Raw genomic sequence first — 20,448 nt, forward strand, 5'->3', positions numbered from 1 at the left:
ACTGATAGTTATGCCCGGTTTTACCATCTAGAGTTAAAGTGCGAGTAACCGGTAACTCGGAGTTAGCGAGAAAAACGTATTTCACGACCTCGGGTTAAGTGATAACTTCAAGTTAATGGAAATCTTTACTCCCAGATTTTAACCCCCAATATTTCTGAGTGTTAAGAGCTAACTCTTAGTTACTATCACGGTTTACCGTGATATAAACATTATAAACAACCATTCATTGTGATTGTTGTATATTACAAATTTACAATTTAAAAACGTGTTTTCATTTTTCTTTTGCCATTAATCTGTGATTTGATTAAAAATTAAAATTGAAAAGTGTCTGTTCGTTGTTTAATTCCATCTATTGTGAAGATTTTTTGTCGATTTAATACGAAATCATGTACCGTAGAATATTATTTGATGAAGACAACGCGAATGATGACGAAGTTATTGCGATGCAAAGGCGACCTAGAATTTTTTACGAGAGGGTCAACTACCTTGAATTGTACGATGACCATGATTTTATAAATAGATTTCGCCTTTCAAAATCAACTTTCAGTACAATCTTGAGATTAATTGAAAATGAAATATCCCCTCCTTCTACAAGGTAAGTAGACTTTAATTCCAGATACAAATATTTTGTTTTCTTCACCTAGGTAGGTAATATTACTTTGTTGTTTCAGGAATAGAGCAATATTACCACCAAGTAAACTATATATGATGCTGAGGTACCTCGCTACTGGTTCATTTTTGTTGTGTGTTTCTGACTTCGCTGGAGTCAGTGAATCCTCAGCCTGTCGTTACGTTCACCAAGTTTGCAGAGCCATAGCGAGGCAAAGACCAAATTTCATTACATTTCCAACTAATGATATTGATGAAAAATGGGTAGTCAATGGATTTTACAGGCTCAGTAGATTTCCAAGAGTAGTAGGAGCTGTTGATTGCACTCACGTAAAAATTCAGTCACCAGGTAGGCATAACTTAGGCATACATTTTATTGCCATCTACTATGTTCTGTTTAATTTTAAACGTATTTTTTATAGGTGGAGATAATGCAGAAATTTTAGAAACAGGAAAGGTTGGTTTTCAATCAATACCCAATGCATTTGCAATCCCTGGATAAAAATTATGGACATAGTAGCGCGATGGCCGGGATCATGCCACGATCAAATAATTTTTGATAACTCTAATGTTAAACATAAATTTGAAGCAGGAATCATAAAAGGCTACCTCTTAGGTGACGGTGGCTATGAAGTTAAGCCCTACCTTATGACTCCTCTTCTCAACCCTGCCACACGAAGTCAGCAATTATATAACGAGAGCCACATCAGGACAAGAAATGTAATTGAAAGGTAAATATTGCTTAGATAGATAGATTTAGATAGGGTTTAAATTGTAATTAATAGTTAACAAGTCCTACAGAATAAATAATAGGAAAACTATACACAAATTTCTTTAGTTATATCACAAAAATTAAAATTTAACTCATTTATTTTAAATGTATAGAAACCTTATTTTTAATTGTCACATATACATTTAAACACCTTTTTATCAAACGTAAATTATATAACCATATACTAACCTTCATATTTTTGTTATTATTAATTAACAAGTTCTATAGCATAATTCAGTGGTATGTTGAACTAATTTTTGGTTAGTAGCAAAAATGTATACCAGGTAGAAGAATATTTATATTAGCATTTTCTATACACTTTACAATTTTCAAAATATTTGACTCATTTTGAGCTATTAATAGGTAAGTAGGTAAAAGAAATTGTGATCATATAAAGGATAATTTCTCTATTAAATTATATATAATTATTTAAATTTCTACCTTACAAAAATAAGTTTGTTCATTGCAATGTTGTAGATGTTTTGGTGTTATGAAAAGGAGGTTCCCTGTACTCAGTAAAGGATTAACAGTAGACTTGAAAAATACACAAGCAATAATAGTTGCATGTGCTGTTCTACATAATGTTTGTATTGAAATGCATGACGAACTTCCAGATGATGAGCCGATGGAAGAAAACAATAAGATTAACCTTAGAGTAGATGATCACATTGTTAATTTGGCAGGAACGAGGGGTAGGCAAGAAAGAGATAGGCTAGTAATGATCACTTTGCCAATTTACTATAGTAAATAGTACTTTATTTTAATTTAATAAACGTTTACTTATATCTTTTATTTATATGTAATTAACAATTTCTAAATAACGATTTAAAAAAAATTAATAAAAATTTATGTTTTCAATTTTTTTTTGAGAAGTTCTATTTCTAACTTCAATTTTTCCTCTTCCAAAAGTATGCTCCTTTTCTTCACTTCATTTATAACAATCTCCTGTTCTAAACATTTCATCTGCAACGCCACGAGCTGGTCTTTATGCTGCAATAAATCGTTGCCTCGGCAGTACGACTCTTCTTTTTTCCTGAAAACGTATAATGTATAATTTTACTGAAGAATGATAACAGAATTAACCTAGCAAAATCAGGATGTTGATGACCTAAAAAAATTACAAAAAGACTTATGAAAAAAATGCTGAAAATGAAAAACTAAATTCAGATATTCTGAATCAGGGATGAGTTTTTGGCTAAGCTAGCCAATATTTAATGCTAATGCTTGTATAGGATAAAATGAAGAAAAATACTAAAGTCATCAGCATCTTATTTCTAGTTATAAATATTATGAAAATTATGTTTAATGTTAACTCACTGAAGGGAGAGTTCTGAGAGGTGTGCTAATTTTTGATTTTAGGTGTTGAGGAGTCACCACATTCCATTGACTGACAGTTGTATCTGAAATAAATAAATCTTTACTATTTGACTGTTCAGCTGTAACAATATTGTAGTTGCTAATTATTAAAATTAGGATATTAACATTATGTTTAATTTCATTTTCAATAATATTTTGATACATCCAAGATATTATTTAAAATACTTTCCAAATACATAAACTAAAAAGTATTCTAAATACTAAATTATTTAAATACATTTACTAAAATACTTTACAACACTGCTCCTATATAAGTGTGATTTGTGTTTACCTAGAATAAGTAATTAATTAACCCTGGAATAAGAGAAAGGTCAGAGGAATTTCAAAATATTTAAGCTTTGGCACCACAAGTATGGAGTATATTATAATACCTAGAAGTATGAACTTTCTGTATTATGATATTGTAAAAAACATAAAATTTTTAAAAAATTTTAACATGCATATATAGTATTTTAGGGTATTTTGTTGTAGGCAAGTTTACTTTAACATACCAAAGTGAGTGCTGCTACTTTCTGTAGCTGCAGTAGTTTCACAAGTAGCAGTAGCTTTTGGAGCAATGTTTTCTTTCCTTATAGCTGGTCCTGGAAAAACGATAGACATTGAAAATTAAGAAAATAATTGCAACTAAATAGAAATTTAAAGAACATGAAATTTGTGAGTAAGGTGGAGTAGCCACTTATGGCCAGTACTTTTTATTTTATTTGAAAATAGTGTAATTTTTAGTTTTTTTAAGACTGTTTATTGTTATGTCCATCGACATTTTATTATATATTTATTCTTAAGATTTAAGACTTTGAAATTCAAACCAAGTAATAGTTAACAAACGCTTGTATAAAATGTTAAGTTAGCCTACTTTTAAAAACGTTACTATGGATAGAATATTATTTGAAAAATCAAAGAAAACTTGAGTACACATACCTGGTTGAGTTGGTTCAATAGTGATCTTCGTGGAAGTGACTTCATCAGGCATAACTGAAAAAATAAATATATTTACATTATATTATTTACATTTTATAAAAAGATTCTTAACATCTTAACTAATTAAACTAAGAATTTTATTAAGGCCAGTATTAAATAGTCATTTCCACTTAACCAACTAATAGCAGACTGTATTACAGGCCAAATGTTGTGGGGTTTGGAGTTTGTTAATTTAACCAATGATTGTAATACTGGCCCTTAAATGTAATCTGATCTTACCAGTCACAATGTATGAATCGCTATCGTCATTGTCAATCATTGGAAAACCAACTGAAAAATCTGTGTAGGTACATATATTAATTAAGGCTGAATGAAAATACAGGACATGATTAATATGATCTTACCATCTACTTCATCAACATAATTATAAGCTGAAGAAGGCATGTCATCAATTTCACCGTCACAATCAAAAGTTGAAGGCATGCCTTCAACAGAGAGTTTCATCATCTCCTTTACTTTTTCTTCAATATCGTTGAGAGTTATTGATTCATTATTTCCACCGCCTGTCTTTAGACGTTCCTGTCTTGAATCAAACAAAATAAAATCATCAATAATGAAGTGAGATTTGAATTTTTAGAACTGAAATATTTATCACACTGATCTACCTTATCGAAGCACTTTTTTCCGAACAACTTTTTTAATGTTTTTATACTTCAACTGGAGTTGTCCTACTGTGCGAGGAACTAATAGCGCTTGGCTATTAAATTCTAAGACCAGTTTTTTCCAGCAAGCTTCTTTTCTTTCCACATAACGGCGTCTGTTTTCTTATTCTCCAGAATATCTTTGTTGGCGGTTACTAACTCCACGAGGAGTTCTTCTTCCCTTTTACTAAAATTGACGTTTCTCGCCCTCTTCTTAACTTCATTCGAGTTACTCATAATAAGTTACTCGTAATAAAATATTGTCGTCAACGTCAAGTATACAAATTACAGTTGAATGTTGAAAACACAATAAACATTAAACAAATACATTTGAAAAACAAACGGTAATCGGTAATCTTTATCAGGCTTATCAATATTATCAGTGAAAAATAAATGTTATCATTAACAGGCCTGCCGAAAAGGCCAATTTATGGGCCAATCGTAAGCTAACCTCAAGTTAACTAACTCTCGCACATAAACCCGTGGTGAAACCGAAAAAATGGTAACTCTAGGATACTGGGTATCTCGGAGTTAACTAATCTAAACTTTAACTCCTACTTGGTGAAACCGGGCATTAATAAATCAAGTGAAACAATCAATATACTAGTTAAACAAATTAAACTTTTACATTTCAATTCACACTTTGAAGCATTTGAGGTTGATGATAATTTAACAATAACTAATAATAATATGATTTGTAATATAAGTGAATTCAGTGGTCCACCAATTAATATTACAAAAATATCATCTGGAAAATTAATGATTAGATTAAAAGAATTTTTTTAATCAAATATTTTGTACATTAATTACTTAATAGAAAAAATTATATTCTTAATTTTAAGATGTATGTTTATGCTTTATAATATTCAAAATTAACATAGTTTTTACTTAATAGCAGGTTCTATTGATTTATGTAGGTACCTACCTACAAATTGCATAACATTTAAAATTAACTATAATTTACATTCATTTTCAGATAATACTAGTTATACTTAGTACTAGGTACAGTATACAATATTCGTATAATATTATAATACATGTAAAAAAAACAAAACAAATATGGACCCCTGTGTGTCAAATTTAGAAGCTATCACAAACACTTCTTTATTTGATGTTAATAGTTATCCGTTAAATGCTTGTGTTAACAAAGAAAATAATTTTAATAGCAGCTCAAGTAATATAATAATGTCAGTACCTAGCTAATATTTTTTAAAAATGTAGTAAAAATATTCAATAATATTATAATATTATTTTTATGTTTAAATAGGATTTACAATATTACACCCATTATCCTACACTGAAATTTAAATGTAGATACAAATAATGACTTAAATAAACAGCATTTAAATAATAATGACCAGGCTTTAAAAAAATATTAAAAGAGTGGAAATTAGAAGTATTGTATCAAACATGTATAGGTAATATGAATTTATTAGAAAATATTATTCCTATAATTAATTAATGACACTATTTATTACATTAATATATATCTGTTATATTTCTATTCACATTTAGATCAATTAGTTGATATTAAAGTTTTACAAATAATGAAATTTGAACATGCCAATGAATTGCTTTCATCATTTCCTATTGGAACAAAAGTAATATTTACACATAAACTAGAGGAATGGCAAAATTCAGTTGTTGACTCAAATATATTAAAAAACAATGATTTTACTAACATACAAACAAATAACTTAATGTTACAGAAACAGTTGATTAATTTAGATTTATCAGAATTTTAAATTCTTCTACACAAGGAATGATGATTATAAACTACTTTAAATCAAAACAAGAAGTAAATGATTCGATCCGTACAATGCTAGTTGAATTAATTATTAATCATGTAATAACAACGAAATTATCAATGTCTGTGAATCTTGCAGAAAATATTGCTACTCAAGTAGAGAATTTGTTTCCTACAGAAGTCAAGGTAAATTAAATTTTAAAACTAAAATATATTATAAATATTTATAAATACTTGTCATATTTGTAGGATACATATTTTATAAGAGGCGGATTAAATAAAAATCCAAAAGGAAAGATATATGCCAAATTTTATAACTCCATGAGGTTACTTAAAACTAGTGGTTTAGTTATCGACAATAAAGTAACTGCAGTAGACACAAATACTCATAGACAATTTGGTAAATATTAACTTTTAACATAATAGGTATATAATGTATTTTTATAATCAAAATAAAATGATAAATATAGAAATATTTAATTTTAATTTATATGTATACCTACTTACAGAGCCCGAATGTGATATCCAACATATTTTGGATCAAATATTTTATGACTCTGATATAACATTTCCTGAGTTACTAACTTTATGGAGGGCTACAACAAAGTTCAGAGTAGATGATATTCAAAAAAGCATCTTCAACTGATGAAATAACAAAAAATGGAAGAACTATTTAGTGCCACTTGGATATAAATTAGTAGTTGTATAGTATAAAAACTGACAACAGAGGTATTTTAGGTAATATTGAGTTAAATGCTTGATTGCATTTAGTATTGAAATAATTGAAGTGTAATTTTTACAATTTTTTTCAATGCAAATAACTTAGGTATTTATTAATTTAAGTATTGGTTATTCATTTAAAAGTCTAAAACATAAAACATTTATAATGAACATTAATCTAATCCTTTTTTAAGTATTATTACTATTCAATTGTCATTAATAATAGTGTAGGAAACATTAATACACAGATTTCATTTAGAGGACCAAAAATTGGGCCCCCCCCAAAATAAATTAGGCGGCATTCTCCTCTTAAACATAAAAAAAAGTAAAGTAATAAACTTCAATTTATGTTTTACAGTTGATAATTTGTACTTACTTTGTTGTAACTTTTTATAAAAACATTTAATATTTATAGTATATTACCTTAAGTTCAAGTCTATGTTTTTTCCAGCATAAGGTTTTTTAATTTAAATTATTTATAACACGATTAATATATATTTCCGAGACCATTTTTTCAATTTATAATATTGAGTTACATTTAATTTTCACCTAACCTTCTTGAAATCACTGGGTATGCAATATTGAAATAGCATACCCTGCATACCCATGTACATACCTATGGTAGGAAATTAACTTAATATGTTGTATGTTTTCAGATTGAAATTGATTTCAATACATAGTACCCAAATTGTAATTTAGTTTCATCATTTGATGAAAAATTCAATAAATTATTAAAACTATTTGAAGTAAAAATTAAAGATCCATCAAGTAGATCATTGTTTGAGCAGCTAAAGAACACACCTGATACAAGTGAAAGTAAGAATTTTAAAAACTACTTAAAAGCTTTTATGTTAGTCAATACTACATTTCTGGTCTACTTTTGATGGGTTGCATACTTGCATGAACATTTACTTCTGTAAAATTGATAAATAAATGCATAAAAATTTGATATTCTTTATTATTTTATTAATTATATTCTTTTATTATGTGCAGATGGAAAACATGCAATTATATTTTGTTTACTTCATGCAGTATTTGTTCCGACTAGTAAAAAAGTGACAAGAGACGAATCTGGGAAAAAGAACCAAATTAAGTACTCCATTAAAGATTCCATTAATAGTTTCATGATTTTTAAAAATACAGTAGCTGAAATTGAGGACTATACATTAATGCTTAGAAATGGAAATCAACCAATACAACCTTTTCTCATTATAATTGGTACACCAATTAACCCTCAAGAAATACTTATATTTTTTGATTGTATAAGGTACAAACTGTTCTCCTTAAAAACGGCTGTTGATACTTGTTTTAAAATATTTCATTTATTCAATTTGCAATATCCGGTACAATCATCTAACGTTTGGCTTTTTATTCAAAAATTTTTTTATTCACTAACTACTAGATATGACAAACCATACCATAATTTAGGACAAATTTTAAGTGACTTAAACACAATTTAATAAATTGATTATTTAAACATTTTATTATAATATCATTACCTGATTATATTATTATATTAAATAAAAATGAATACATTTATATATTTCTTTGGTATCTATATCAAAGTATATTCATTATTTATATATTACATTTTTAATTTTAAGCAATTTATCATATTATTAGCTGATTATAATATCTCTTTTGTGTAATAATAAATATATTTTCTGGTCCTAAATCAAAATGAGTGTGTTCAATTATTTATTTTAATAACTTACCAAAGTTATAAGTTATATCCATTATTGTACTTATTAGTTTCAAACTAATACTTAGGTACTGATTATTATTTACCAGATATTGTATAATAATATCTGATAATATATTGAAATTCAATAAAACCAAATTTAACTATTTAATTTTATATTATTATTCTGCCTTTTAGCATACCTATATGGCTATATAATATGTATAATATATATACTTATATGAATGTTTTATTCTATGAGTTTTTTTTTATACCAACAAGATTATTATTGAATAAACAAATAGATACTGAAATACAGCACTTGAATACCGACAATACCTACTAGTATACCTTGTTAATTTAACAAAAAAAGTATTATTGATTGGATGACAACAAAGTTATTGTCAAGCCAATAAATGTGTTTTGTATAAATAAGTAAATAATACTAATAACACCAATAATGGGCGTAGAACACTTCTTCCAAAATATAATATTACTGAAGAAGCATTGTTGCCAACAGCAAAAAGCTATAATTTTAAAAACAATAATTTTGTCATTTAGGGTGTGACCAACATAAAAAAAATAATGTGCTAATTATCAAGCAGCTAAAAATAAGGTAAATAAAATTAATTTTATTATATAACAACAGTTTAGTATTTACATTTTACACGAAACGTTTAATTATTTACACGATGGCGATTCACATGGTCAAAACTCAAAGAAGCATTTTAAAGTAAGTAACAACTAAATTATAATTAATGATAATATTCAAATAAGAACGACTTATTCTTTTAAATTCGTTTGAGGATAAATCATTATTGTTACGCTTGTTAATGTTATTTTTTTGAATTTTCAACGACAAAATTACTTGCAAATTTCCCGATTTTGATATAGTCCGACAAATTAGTAGTTTAAACGCTTATACAAAAAAAAAAATGTATTTGAAATGAGTTTGAAAAAAGATAGTATATAAATAGTCAAATTATAGCTATTAAATTAGCATTAGTCTAATACATTAATCGAATAAATAGTCAATAATAAAAAATAATAAATAATAATAAATAGGTAGTCAAATATAATAAAAATAAAATCAATGATCTGCCATAGGGCCGATTTGACGTCTCAGATACGCATCATTAGCATGGCCCATTTGTATAAGGCATTGTATTATATTGCCATGTTCATTGAGTTGCTCAATGGCTCTTTTTAATAAATGAGTATTGGCAGCCCGTTCACTTCTAGAAGTTTGATCTCTTATCTAAACATAGAGGAACATAAGGTATGTATTTATTAACGATATATAGGTATTGTATTAAAATATTTTATAAATAAAGTAAGTAGGTACTGTTAGATTTTTGCCAGCTTGTATGAATTCTACAAAAAATTGGTTTTCCAATATTCTAAGTTTTTCTATAAATAATAAAGTATTGTTATGGGCTACGAGATATCTATAAGATATCTACGAGATTACAAGGCTAAGTTAGTATGAGCATGCCTCGTGTCAAGGGTAATGCGGATGCTACTATGACCATGACACGTGTCGGGATAGTAAGCGCACCAATAATGATGCATTTGAGATGTTATTGCACATTCTCAAATTCGTGTCCGAATTTGCAACAACAACAACAAGGACACCTGGTTTCGCCCAGAAGGCGACCACACGACGTAAACAAGAGACGCACCACAATATATAAGGGAGCCCGAAGACCAGCAACGGCAGATGTACCAAAGCTATCAACAACTGAGCACTTTCACGTCACTCAGCCACTTATTTTATTTGTTACATGTATTTTGTTTATATGCAATAAAACATATTACGTTATTAAGTTTAACTTTCATTCAAATTAACCATTTGGATTCAAATCTGATACTGGCACGCAACAGTATAATGCATTTTTATAGAAACAAGAAATTGGAGAAAAGTCTAATACTTCAAAGTTTCTTTCGTAAAAAGTCCCATATATTTGGATGATTACCAAAAAATCTTAATAATTGGTTGTGAAACGATTCCAGATAATTATTGGTCCTTATTTCACTACCAAAAACACTAATTAGTGATGGTCCAACCTGAGTCATCCAAAAATGTCCAATGTATCTATCAATAAAAACACATAATTTAGTTTTATATTATATATTAATATAAAATATTAATGCTTTTATTTTTTTATTTTATTTAGAATGGAAACTATAGTATATGTTACTTATATATTTTGGTAACATACTCAAATAAAAATGTTTGCATGCGATTGTACACATAACACATCTGGATATTGCTGGACATAGGCTATGATTTCTCTATAGCCATCTTCCATACTAAATTGTTGGCAATTTGGATGACCTCTGGTAGCTGGTAGATGGGCCAGTGCTAATACCTATGTTATGAATATTGATATTTTTATTTTAAAAATAAAAAAATAATATAATTTAATTTATTACCATGCGCAAAACATTAGCAGCTATAACGTTGGTCTTGAACAAATCATATACCAAATTATTTTTTCGGCGACAGTATCTTACAATTGACTGAAAAATGTAATGATAGATATAGGATATATGTTTATAAGGTTTGACATTATTTATATGTTAATATTTTTTACTTGACAGTAATGAAACCAGCAGCACTGTAATTGACTTTCAGGAAATACTATTGTAACTGCATTCATTAATCCACGCTCAAAATCAGTAATAATAGTCAATTGACCATAATTTAATGGTAGTAAACTACGGACAATTTGAAAAAATGCAGTATATATATCTTCTGTGGCATTGGTCAAGAGTGCATAGACAACTGGGAAAGACTAAAAAATAAAAATAAAGTAACTTATTTTTGAACTCGTTAATTGTAAACTTACAACATTTTTGTACACAACATGAAATGTCATTAATGATCCCTTTTTTAGATGTTTTGGTGATTTTGGAACTGTCTTAAAGGTGCCATCACATCCTGCAAACTTGACGGTTAGGAGTTCATTGCTGAATCGACGTATGAATTCAGTATTGGCAAAAATGACTCCTACAAATACTCCTTCTAATATTAATGCCTGTTGAAAAAAATGTTGATGGTGGTTCTTGAATTGTTGTAGAATATTCTGCGTGCTCTGGCATATTTAAAAAATTGACCAATTCCTGAATTGTTTGGGGAATTTTTGGTCTTCGACGGTTCCGCATTCTTTTGCATCTCAACTGTGCTTGTTGGAAAGTATATGACCAACTTCCTCGAGGATGACTAAAAATTATGAAGAGGACATTATAAGGTACAGTATAAGGTAATTTATCTTCTAATAGTGACTATTCTATAAGTTTATTTACCTAATGATTTTTTCATTGTAGATTCGTCTAATTGGCAGAGACATGGCGCCTATTGCGGTTGATCTTCATCCTACTGCTTGTCTCAAGAATGGCATATCCATTAGGGTGATCCTTAAATTGTAATTGGAAAAATTTCATGCCAGGACCCCTTCAATATATTTGATATTACAAAAAAATAATTTACGTTAAATTTGGGGATAATATCTCACTCCCTTCACGTGCCTCAAGAGGGTTGAAAATTAAAAAAAAAAAATGTTATGGTGTTTTTTGGTTTTTAAAGGTTTTTTGTGTTTTACTTGAAAACAGTTGCAATTACTATAAAAACACAAATAAGCTTTATTCAAGAACATTCAATTTCCTATAAATAACTTAAATATACAATTTCTTCTAAATCCATTATTTCCTTTGTAAATAATAAAAAACTAAATACTTTTATTAATAGGCAAAAATTTTGGTTTTTCGGTTTTTTAAACATATTTAATTATTAGTTAACGATATAATAAAACGTTATGCATGTAAATTAAATTAAATTGTTTATAAGCTATAAAGTCATGATTAATAATGTATCTTGATAAATAGTTTTATTTAAACGGTCGAATTTGAACAAATAATAATATTAATCTATATTAATAAAATTAATATTTATAGTTTTTTTTAACACTTCACGACTGCACCCGGAATATGTCTTACGATATTCTTCAACAACCTGAAAAATAAACAAATTATTAGGCATTTATACATTATATATTCAATACTTTATTGATACTTTATATATTTACTTGTAAAGTAAACTGTTTTTGGTCTTCACTTTTGGTAAATTTGGTATTGAACTCTTCCATTAATTTAACACCTCTTTCTGCTGTGTCATTAACAATTTTTAGTGACGATATAACTTGTTTAGCTTCTTTATACTCTTCTAAGTCTTTCCATATCTTTGGGTCTGCTCTTAAAAAATCATCACGAATCTTGAATTGTTCAAATATTTTCCATGATTTATTAGTTAATAAATCACATGGAAGATCTTTATTTAAAAAATGTGACAAATCGTCGAACTTTATATTTAATTTTTTTTTGATTCTTCATCTTCTTCGAAATCGTTTTTATTTTGTTCTTTTCCATTTAAAATTGTATTTGCCATACGTTGTTTGTTTCATTATCAACTCGATCGTCAAATATAGAAAAAACAACACATTCTTCGTTTAAGTACATAAATGGTTTAAAAATTTTTTAATGGCAACTTCTCCTAATTTATCATGATAGTTCATAAGTTTTTTTAAATATAATAAATCATTCATGGGTGCTGTTATTGGATTTGGAGCGGTGATCCACTCTTGAATATAGCATTTAACTATAAAGCAACATAAATCATCAAGTGAGTTTTGTTCTCTTGTAGTAATTTTAAATTGATCACTGAATAATAAAATTTTAATGCAATATATAGCTTTAGCCATCCATCGTGCCAAATGATAAGCACCTGGTGCCTAAATTTAATTCCACGAGGAGGTGAACCTCCTAAAAATATTAAAATCAGTTCAATAAATTCTCTATAGTCATCTCTCGGGAAATTATCATTTAATCTTTGTGTACAAAATAAAGATATCTCATTTTGAACGTCTTTTAAATACTTATATGAATTTTTAAAAGTAGAATATATTCTAAAATGTGTTGTATCTACATTTTTCCAAAAAATTTTAAACCGTTTAAATAATGGTATATCTGGTCCATTCATAACTGTAACTTTTACATAAGAAAACACAGCTTGCAAAATTATCTCAAATATATGATGACGACATGCGAAAAATAAAATATCACGATTTAATAGTTGTTCTAAAAGAACACATGCTCCATTAAGACGACCACTACTTTAACGATGTGGTATCAAACACAAACGCTTGAACTTTATCTATTAAGTCCCAGTAGTAATAGATTATACACTGCCGAAGATATTTCTTTTCCAGTACCTGAAGCTAGAGCAGGAACTCCCAAAAGTTTTTCTACATTTGAAGAGGATATATTATAGGGAGTCTATCTACATTTTCTTTACTAATTATATTAGGCAATAGTTTAGAATCCCAATGTACATTTACATAATTTAAATTAAGATCAAAAAATGTCGATTTAATAGCTTCAGCTGACTGTTTACGAAAATGTTCACGGTCTCGTTAATTGTAGATCTGTTTATCGTAAATTCCAAAAAGTTTACCTGAAACTTTCTGCTGCAGCTGTTAATAAATGTACCGCATCCCGGTCGCTAATCTTGCATTTATCTAGAGCTGCTGATAAACGAGATGTCATAAATTTTATTTTTGCCCGTATTAGTTGCGAAGAATTTGGAATTGGTAACGAGCAGCCAGTAGTTTCATTTATAGGTTCATCTAAAATCATATCTGGATCTTCAGAACTAGATAAACTAGAAAGTCGTAGTCGTTCTGAAATTAGATAATTTAAATAAAAATAATAATTTAAATTATATTATATAACTTAAATACAATTTAATTTTCTATATTAAAATAATTTAACGGTCAATTTTAATGTTTCCATTTCCCGTCGTTTTTTTCGTCCGTCTTCCTCTTTTTCATGAGTTGCTTTGCGTTTCTCAATGCCCGCTAGTTTCATATCCATACCAAGCATACAACCCGGCCGTCCTTTTTCTCGCTGTTTCAATAAAAATTGCCGATCTTCATTTATTTTAATTAAATTTAAGGCATCAGCGTGGGATATGTCAAATAAATCTTCCAATTGTTCTTTAAATTTGTTTTCATGTGCTTTTTGTGTTTCCGTATTCCGTGTTTTATTTTTGTCTAATTTTCTCCAATCTTCGTATACCTTTTTCAGCTTCTTAATACAATCTGAACTATCATGCGTTGGAATTCGAGCTTTCTTCCAAAATATTAAGCATTCATCAATTACTAAGCGTGAACTATCATGCAAATTTAGATTTACTAACCGCATATTATAAAATAAAACAGACAAACAGTCCTTCTTGGAAGGCAATTTAGAACCAGTAATTTGATTATTCATAGATCCAATTAAATAAATTTGGTGTCGTGGCATTTTATATAATAGATTTTGAAACAATGATATTATACAAAATTAAACTTAAAACAATGACTTCAAAATTGTAAAAATACGAACTGATCAATGTATACGCAACGACTAAAATATAAATTGTATGTCCACGCGCGGTTATATTGATTATCTATATAATCCATAACTTATCGATAAGTTTAATTTTATCACCACATTTAATCTATAATAATGTCAATAATATTATAAAGCAAAATTATATTAAACAACTAACTAGGTACCTATAAAAGTGTATAGAATAAAGCATAATCATGAGATTAGATTAACTTTTAATAGTAGGTATCAATCAACAATTCGTCATACTAAGTATTTTTGGCAAGTATTACTTAAATTTTACCGGTATAATAAAAATTATTGATCATCATTATTAGTAAATATTTTTACTCATGATATAAAAAGTAGAAAATTTAATTAATTTTCATGCATAACGTTTTATTGTATCGTTAACCAATAGTTAAATATGTTTAAAAAACCGCAAAACTAAAATTTTTGCCTATTAATAAAAATATTTAGTTTTTTATTATTTCCAAAGAAAATAATAGATTTAGAAGAAATTGTATACAAAAGTTATTTATAGAAAATTGAATGTTCTTGAATAAAGCTAATTTGTGTTTTTATTGTAATTGCAACTGTTTTCAAGTAAAACACAAAAAACCTTTAAAAACCATAAAAATCCACAAAAAACCCTTTTTTAAAAATTGTCATCCTTCTTGAAGCACGTGAAGGGAATGAAATATCATCATAAAATTTATAGTGAATTATTTTTTTGTAATATCAAATATATTGGAGGGGTCCTGACTTAAAAAAAATGAAAATTTTTTTTTACTTCTATACATAAGGACCACCCTAATATCCATGTCTAATTGAACTGCTCCATGATTGTGTCCTCCAGGCAGCGTTGCCAGATTGGGCGGTTTATCGCCAAATGGGCTATTTTGGAAGATCAAATGGCGGTAGAAATTAATGATTTGCGGTATATCGCAAATTGGGCGATTTTGTTTAAACTAATTGGCTACTTTGGGCTCTCAAAATGTATTCAAATAATAATATAAATTTATCAAAAATAATCGTTTTCCTGTAAAAATGACGAAAAATTTTTTCGAATAATTTTTTTTTTTTGTTATCATATTTAGTGTCCGTGATATAGATAATATTATCGCTGATAACACATTTGATAGTTAATATCATATACATATTATTAAAGTAAATTAATATTAAGTCAATATGTCTATGGTTAATATATATTATGATCTAACTATCTAAGGTTAATATATTATTATTTTTATACATTATTATTCCATTGAATGATTAATATCATAGGTAATTCTGTCTATATAACTATTAACTAGTATAAAATATGGGTAAGTATTCAAAATATACACGACACTATGTAGAGGATTGGGAAAAGGAGTCCAAATTTAAAGGTAAATAGTTAATATCAAGTACTTTATTATTAACTGACTTTATTTTAAAGTTTATCGATGTAAAACAAATACTTATTAAAAAATATTTCAGGTTGGCTTAGAAAGGCCACTGATAATGAATCTGCAAACAATGACTGTAAAGAGGCATATTGTAAGGTGTGTAAAGTGGTTCTGAGAGCTCACCATGGCGACTTGGTTAGTCATGCTAAAACCATGAAACACATGCAAAAAACAAAAAACTTACTACCACAAATACAGCCTAAATTGAGTTCTTTCGGTAAGATCATTATTATCAAAAAATATTTTAATAAATTATGCAAATATTAGTAAGTTAATTTTTTTTTAAAGGTATAGTCAATGTTGTATCTAAGGAGAAAAAAATAGTTGATCTTAAACTAGCAATGTATGTTGCTACACATTCAGCATTGAGAAGCATTGATCACATGGGAGAGCTTATAAAAGTATTTGGCAAAGGGTCTTGTTTAGAAAATTTACGCATGCACCGCACTAAATGCACTAAACTAATTTTAAATGTAATATCACCATCAATTGTTGAACAACTTGTTAGCGATGTCGGTAATAAAGGATATTCTCTTATTGTGGATGAATCTACTGACATATCAGTATCAAAATATATGGCTTTCTGTATAAGGTATCACAGTGAAAGTTTGAACCGTATTACTATTGAATTTCTTGGGTTAGCTATTGTTGAACGTGCCACAGCAGATGCGCTTAGAGACATAACTATTGAATTTCTAAACGAGTTAAAACTAAAACCAGAAAATATAATTGGCATAGGTGTTGATGGTGCAAGTAATTTATGTGGGCAAAATCATTCCTTATATACTCTTCTTCGTGAAATTTCCCCAAAAATTCAATTGATAAAATGTATTTGTCACTCACTGAATACGTGTTCTTCTAAAGCTTCAGAAAAAATACCTACACATATTGAATTCCTGTTGCGTGAATCTGTTTCATGGTTTTCACATAGTCCACTGAGACAGATGGAGTACAGTACATTGTATAAAACACTTAATGGTGATGGTTCAAAACCAAAAAAATTAAAAAAGTTGTGTGCTACTAGATGGCTTGCTTATTATAATTGTATTAGTATTATATTAGAACAGTGGTTGGAGTTAAAAACATGCTTTGGAATGGCTGCTCTTAAAGAAAAATGTCATAGTGCTCAGATTTTATCAAACATGTATAAAGATGATTCAAATCTTTTATATTTGACATTTTTAAAACCAATTTTGAGAGAAGTGACAGATGTCAATTTGTTATTTCAAAGTGATCATGTAGATTTGACAAAAGTTTATGGTGATCTTAAAAGTTTATTAATAGCAACTTCTAAACGAATAATAAAACCAAATTTTCTATGTTATGATGAAGTTCCAACAGCATTGTGTGTAGAAGATGTTGATAGAGTTGCCAATGCTTTAAAAAATAAACTTGCTTTATTGCCGTTAGATGCAGTTGATTTTGGCTATGCTTTTTCTATTCTTGCTGATAAAAAAACTATTGCTTCGAGAGATCTTCAAGTTGTTAAGTCTAACTGTGCAAACTTTATAGTTAGTCTTTGTGAACAATTAGTTAATCGCTTACCGAATAATGTAAGAATTATAAACCAGCTAAAACATTTCAACCCAAGAACAATATTTTCTTCAGAGCCTCCAGCATTTAAAGATTTGCCATTAGAGCTTGCCAGTAATAGCTTGAATAATAATTAATTATGAATAAACAATGCATAGAATAATATATAATATTGATGTAACTACTAATTTTGTTTCAGAAGCTAATGTAGATCTGGAAGGTATGGAAACCCAGTGGAATAGACTATTAACATTACAATATAAAGATATATGTAGTTTTTCAATTCCGATTCAGAGTAAAGATACAGCTGAATTTTGGATTGATGTTTCAAAGTTAACAAACAGTAACGGAGAAAAGAGTTTTCCTGATATATCAGAATTTGCTTTGCAAATTCTCTCATTACCATTGGCTAACGCTTCTGTAGAACGAGTTTTTAGTATTATGAATGCTGTCAAGACAAAGGCGAGAAATCGCATGCAAATGTCAACATTAGAAGCAATTATAAGATTACGTCTTCATTTTTATGTATGTACCTAATTTTATTGAATTAACATTTTAATAAGTTCTGAATTTATAATAAAATTAATTTTATTCAGTCCAGAAAAATATGTTGCAAGGACTTTGAGCCAACCGAGCTGATGATTAAAAAATTTAATTCGTCAATATATGATTCAAAATCATTAAATGAAGAACTTGAAACAGTTGAAACGGAATCACTCATTGATGAAGCTATGGAATTATATATATTATAAGTTACTGAACTATAAGTTTACAAAAATATTACTTATCTTTAATCTTTTATTTTTTGTCAACAATAAAATAAAAACATATTTTGCTCTCTAATTGTTGTATTAACCTGGCGATTTTGAGCGGTTATCAGATTATCTGATAATTTATAAGTTGGCTACTTTGGGCGATATAAACACCATCTAGTGGCGGTACACTGTATAATCTATCTGGCAACGCTGCCTCCAGGCTGAAGGTCTAAATAATTTTCTTCAGTTTCTATATTAATAATAGCTGTAGCTGGACAATATTGCTCCACTTTTTTGTTCCTTTGCTTTTCACAAATCAAGTACCTTATGAACATAATGAAAGTATGTTTTTTTTATTAGTATTTTTTATTTTTTTTTTTACTATTAAAACATAAAAAATATTAAGTAACAGTTTAATATACTAACATTTTATTTTTTACAACACTTTTTTTATAATATTTATAATATAAATTGTCTATGTATACACTTGATTTGTTGTGAACGCCTGGTATAATCCTATACGTTCGATTACGTTGTAAGTTTTCTAAAATAAAAAAATTAATTAAAACTATATCTCAGTGACTAAATAAATAATAATTATTTCTATAAAAAAAAGAAAATACAAATTACCGGCCTCGTAATCAATTATTGATTCTTCATTATCGTCATTTTCATCATTTTTTTCAATTGCTAAAATATATTATATTTATTTAAAGTATATTGTGGTAAGTACAATTTTATTTGATACTTACAGTCATCCAACTCAGAATCAGAACTAACTTCGACTAAAAAATTAAAATATAATATATATAAACAATAAAGGCACTCATTCTATACAAACATACAAATAATTATTTACTGTATTGTAAAAACATTGATCTGTTATAATATATTATATAAAAATACTAATTAATTAAATTACATTTTTAGTATTTGGAAATAAAAAGTGTAATTCATTTACTTGTTATATAATAATTATGATCGACTAAGTGTTGATCTACTGCAATTTCACCAATATTTGCATATGTGTGGTCATTCAACACATCTTCGTTGCAACTTTCCATTTTTTTTTCAAAAAAAAATAATAATAAAATTATAAAAAGGTACTGGGTATGAAAAAATATGGAAAGTATGGACTGGTCACTGGTATACAACTTTGTGATGAACATTGAACATACTCAATAGTAATTGGGGTAGTGTAATCTTAATTGGTGTTAAATCTATACATATAATAATAGTAGATCCAAAAATTTCCCATCACAATACATATATGATTAGAACATTTATAGAGAAAAAAGTCCCACATTGTGTCCTACTAATTGGAGGTAAGAATTATGAACAGGTATACAACTTTATGTTGAAAATACTCAATAGTAATTGGGACAGTGTAATCTTAATTGGTGTTAAACCATACAAATTAAACTATTATATATTTTTGGTTGCTCAAAAATTCAATACAAGGTTTCTTATAAGTTATTACTTGTTTATATTGTAGTTAAAAAAAAAAAAAAAATTAAAAATCAAAGTACTTTTGTAGTTGAAAATTCATTGTATTTTTTGTACCTACTTATATCTAAGGTTAAAATATTCAACACTATGTTTTCCATAAGATTTCCTTAAAATAGCTACAGAGAAAACTCTAAGTGTCATTATAGGAGTAATGTTGGCGTTTGAATTTAAAATTAAAGTATTATATAAAAAAAAAAATCGGGCAAGTGAGTACCGCTCTGCTGTACATTAGGTGCCGTATGGATC

General features: G+C 27.8%; 1 protein-coding gene, 2 long non-coding RNA genes and 3 pseudogenes across 3 annotated transcripts; 3 read left to right on the forward strand and 3 right to left on the reverse strand.

Annotated features, from left to right (window-relative positions):
- Nucleotides 1-386: 386 nt before the first annotated feature.
- Nucleotides 387-2,125, forward strand: LOC114131707 (putative nuclease HARBI1; annotated as a pseudogene).
- Nucleotides 2,126-3,259: 1,134 nt separating this feature from the next.
- Nucleotides 3,260-4,016, reverse strand: LOC114131709 (uncharacterized). Its single transcript, XR_007604955.1, has 3 exons — nucleotides 3,956-4,016; nucleotides 3,677-3,730; nucleotides 3,260-3,339 (listed from the first exon to the last, which is right to left on the reverse strand). It is a non-coding gene; the product is annotated as an uncharacterized LOC114131709 (long non-coding RNA).
- Nucleotides 4,017-6,142: 2,126 nt separating this feature from the next.
- Nucleotides 6,143-8,304, forward strand: LOC114122730 (uncharacterized; annotated as a pseudogene).
- A 1,127-nt stretch (nucleotides 8,305-9,431) lies between these two features.
- Nucleotides 9,432-11,693, reverse strand: LOC126550912 (uncharacterized; annotated as a pseudogene).
- Nucleotides 11,694-16,812: 5,119 nt separating this feature from the next.
- On the forward strand, nucleotides 16,813-18,781 carry LOC126550897 (SCAN domain-containing protein 3-like). Its single transcript, XM_050203442.1, has 3 exons — nucleotides 16,813-18,052; nucleotides 18,138-18,463; nucleotides 18,535-18,781. Exons 1-3 carry the CDS (start codon nucleotides 16,843-16,845, stop codon nucleotides 18,688-18,690), a joined length of 1,692 nt encoding a protein of 563 aa, XP_050059399.1. The 5' UTR covers nucleotides 16,813-16,842; the 3' UTR covers nucleotides 18,691-18,781.
- A 127-nt stretch (nucleotides 18,782-18,908) lies between these two features.
- LOC126550915 (uncharacterized) lies at nucleotides 18,909-19,519 on the reverse strand. Its single transcript, XR_007604953.1, has 3 exons — nucleotides 19,324-19,519; nucleotides 19,120-19,237; nucleotides 18,909-19,017 (listed from the first exon to the last, which is right to left on the reverse strand). It is a non-coding gene; the product is annotated as an uncharacterized LOC126550915 (long non-coding RNA).
- Between the last annotated feature and the right edge of the window lie 929 nt (nucleotides 19,520-20,448).

Source organism: Aphis gossypii, chromosome 3 (genome assembly GCF_020184175.1).
Source record: "Aphis gossypii isolate Hap1 chromosome 3, ASM2018417v2, whole genome shotgun sequence".
NCBI classification, from domain to species: Eukaryota; Metazoa; Arthropoda; class Insecta; order Hemiptera; family Aphididae; genus Aphis; species Aphis gossypii.

Bases quoted from the DNA above. Each gene is read 5' to 3' on its own strand.
- LOC126550897 (XM_050203442.1), top strand. From the start codon at position 16,843: ATGCACCGCACTAAATGCACTAAACTAATTTTAAATGTAATATCACCA. The intron at 18,053-18,137 runs GTAATAGCTTGA...ATTTTGTTTCAG, and splicing joins TTTGCCATTAGAGCTTGCCA to AAGCTAATGTAGATCTGGAA. The intron at 18,464-18,534 runs GTATGTACCTAA...AATTTTATTCAG, and splicing joins GATTACGTCTTCATTTTTAT to TCCAGAAAAATATGTTGCAA.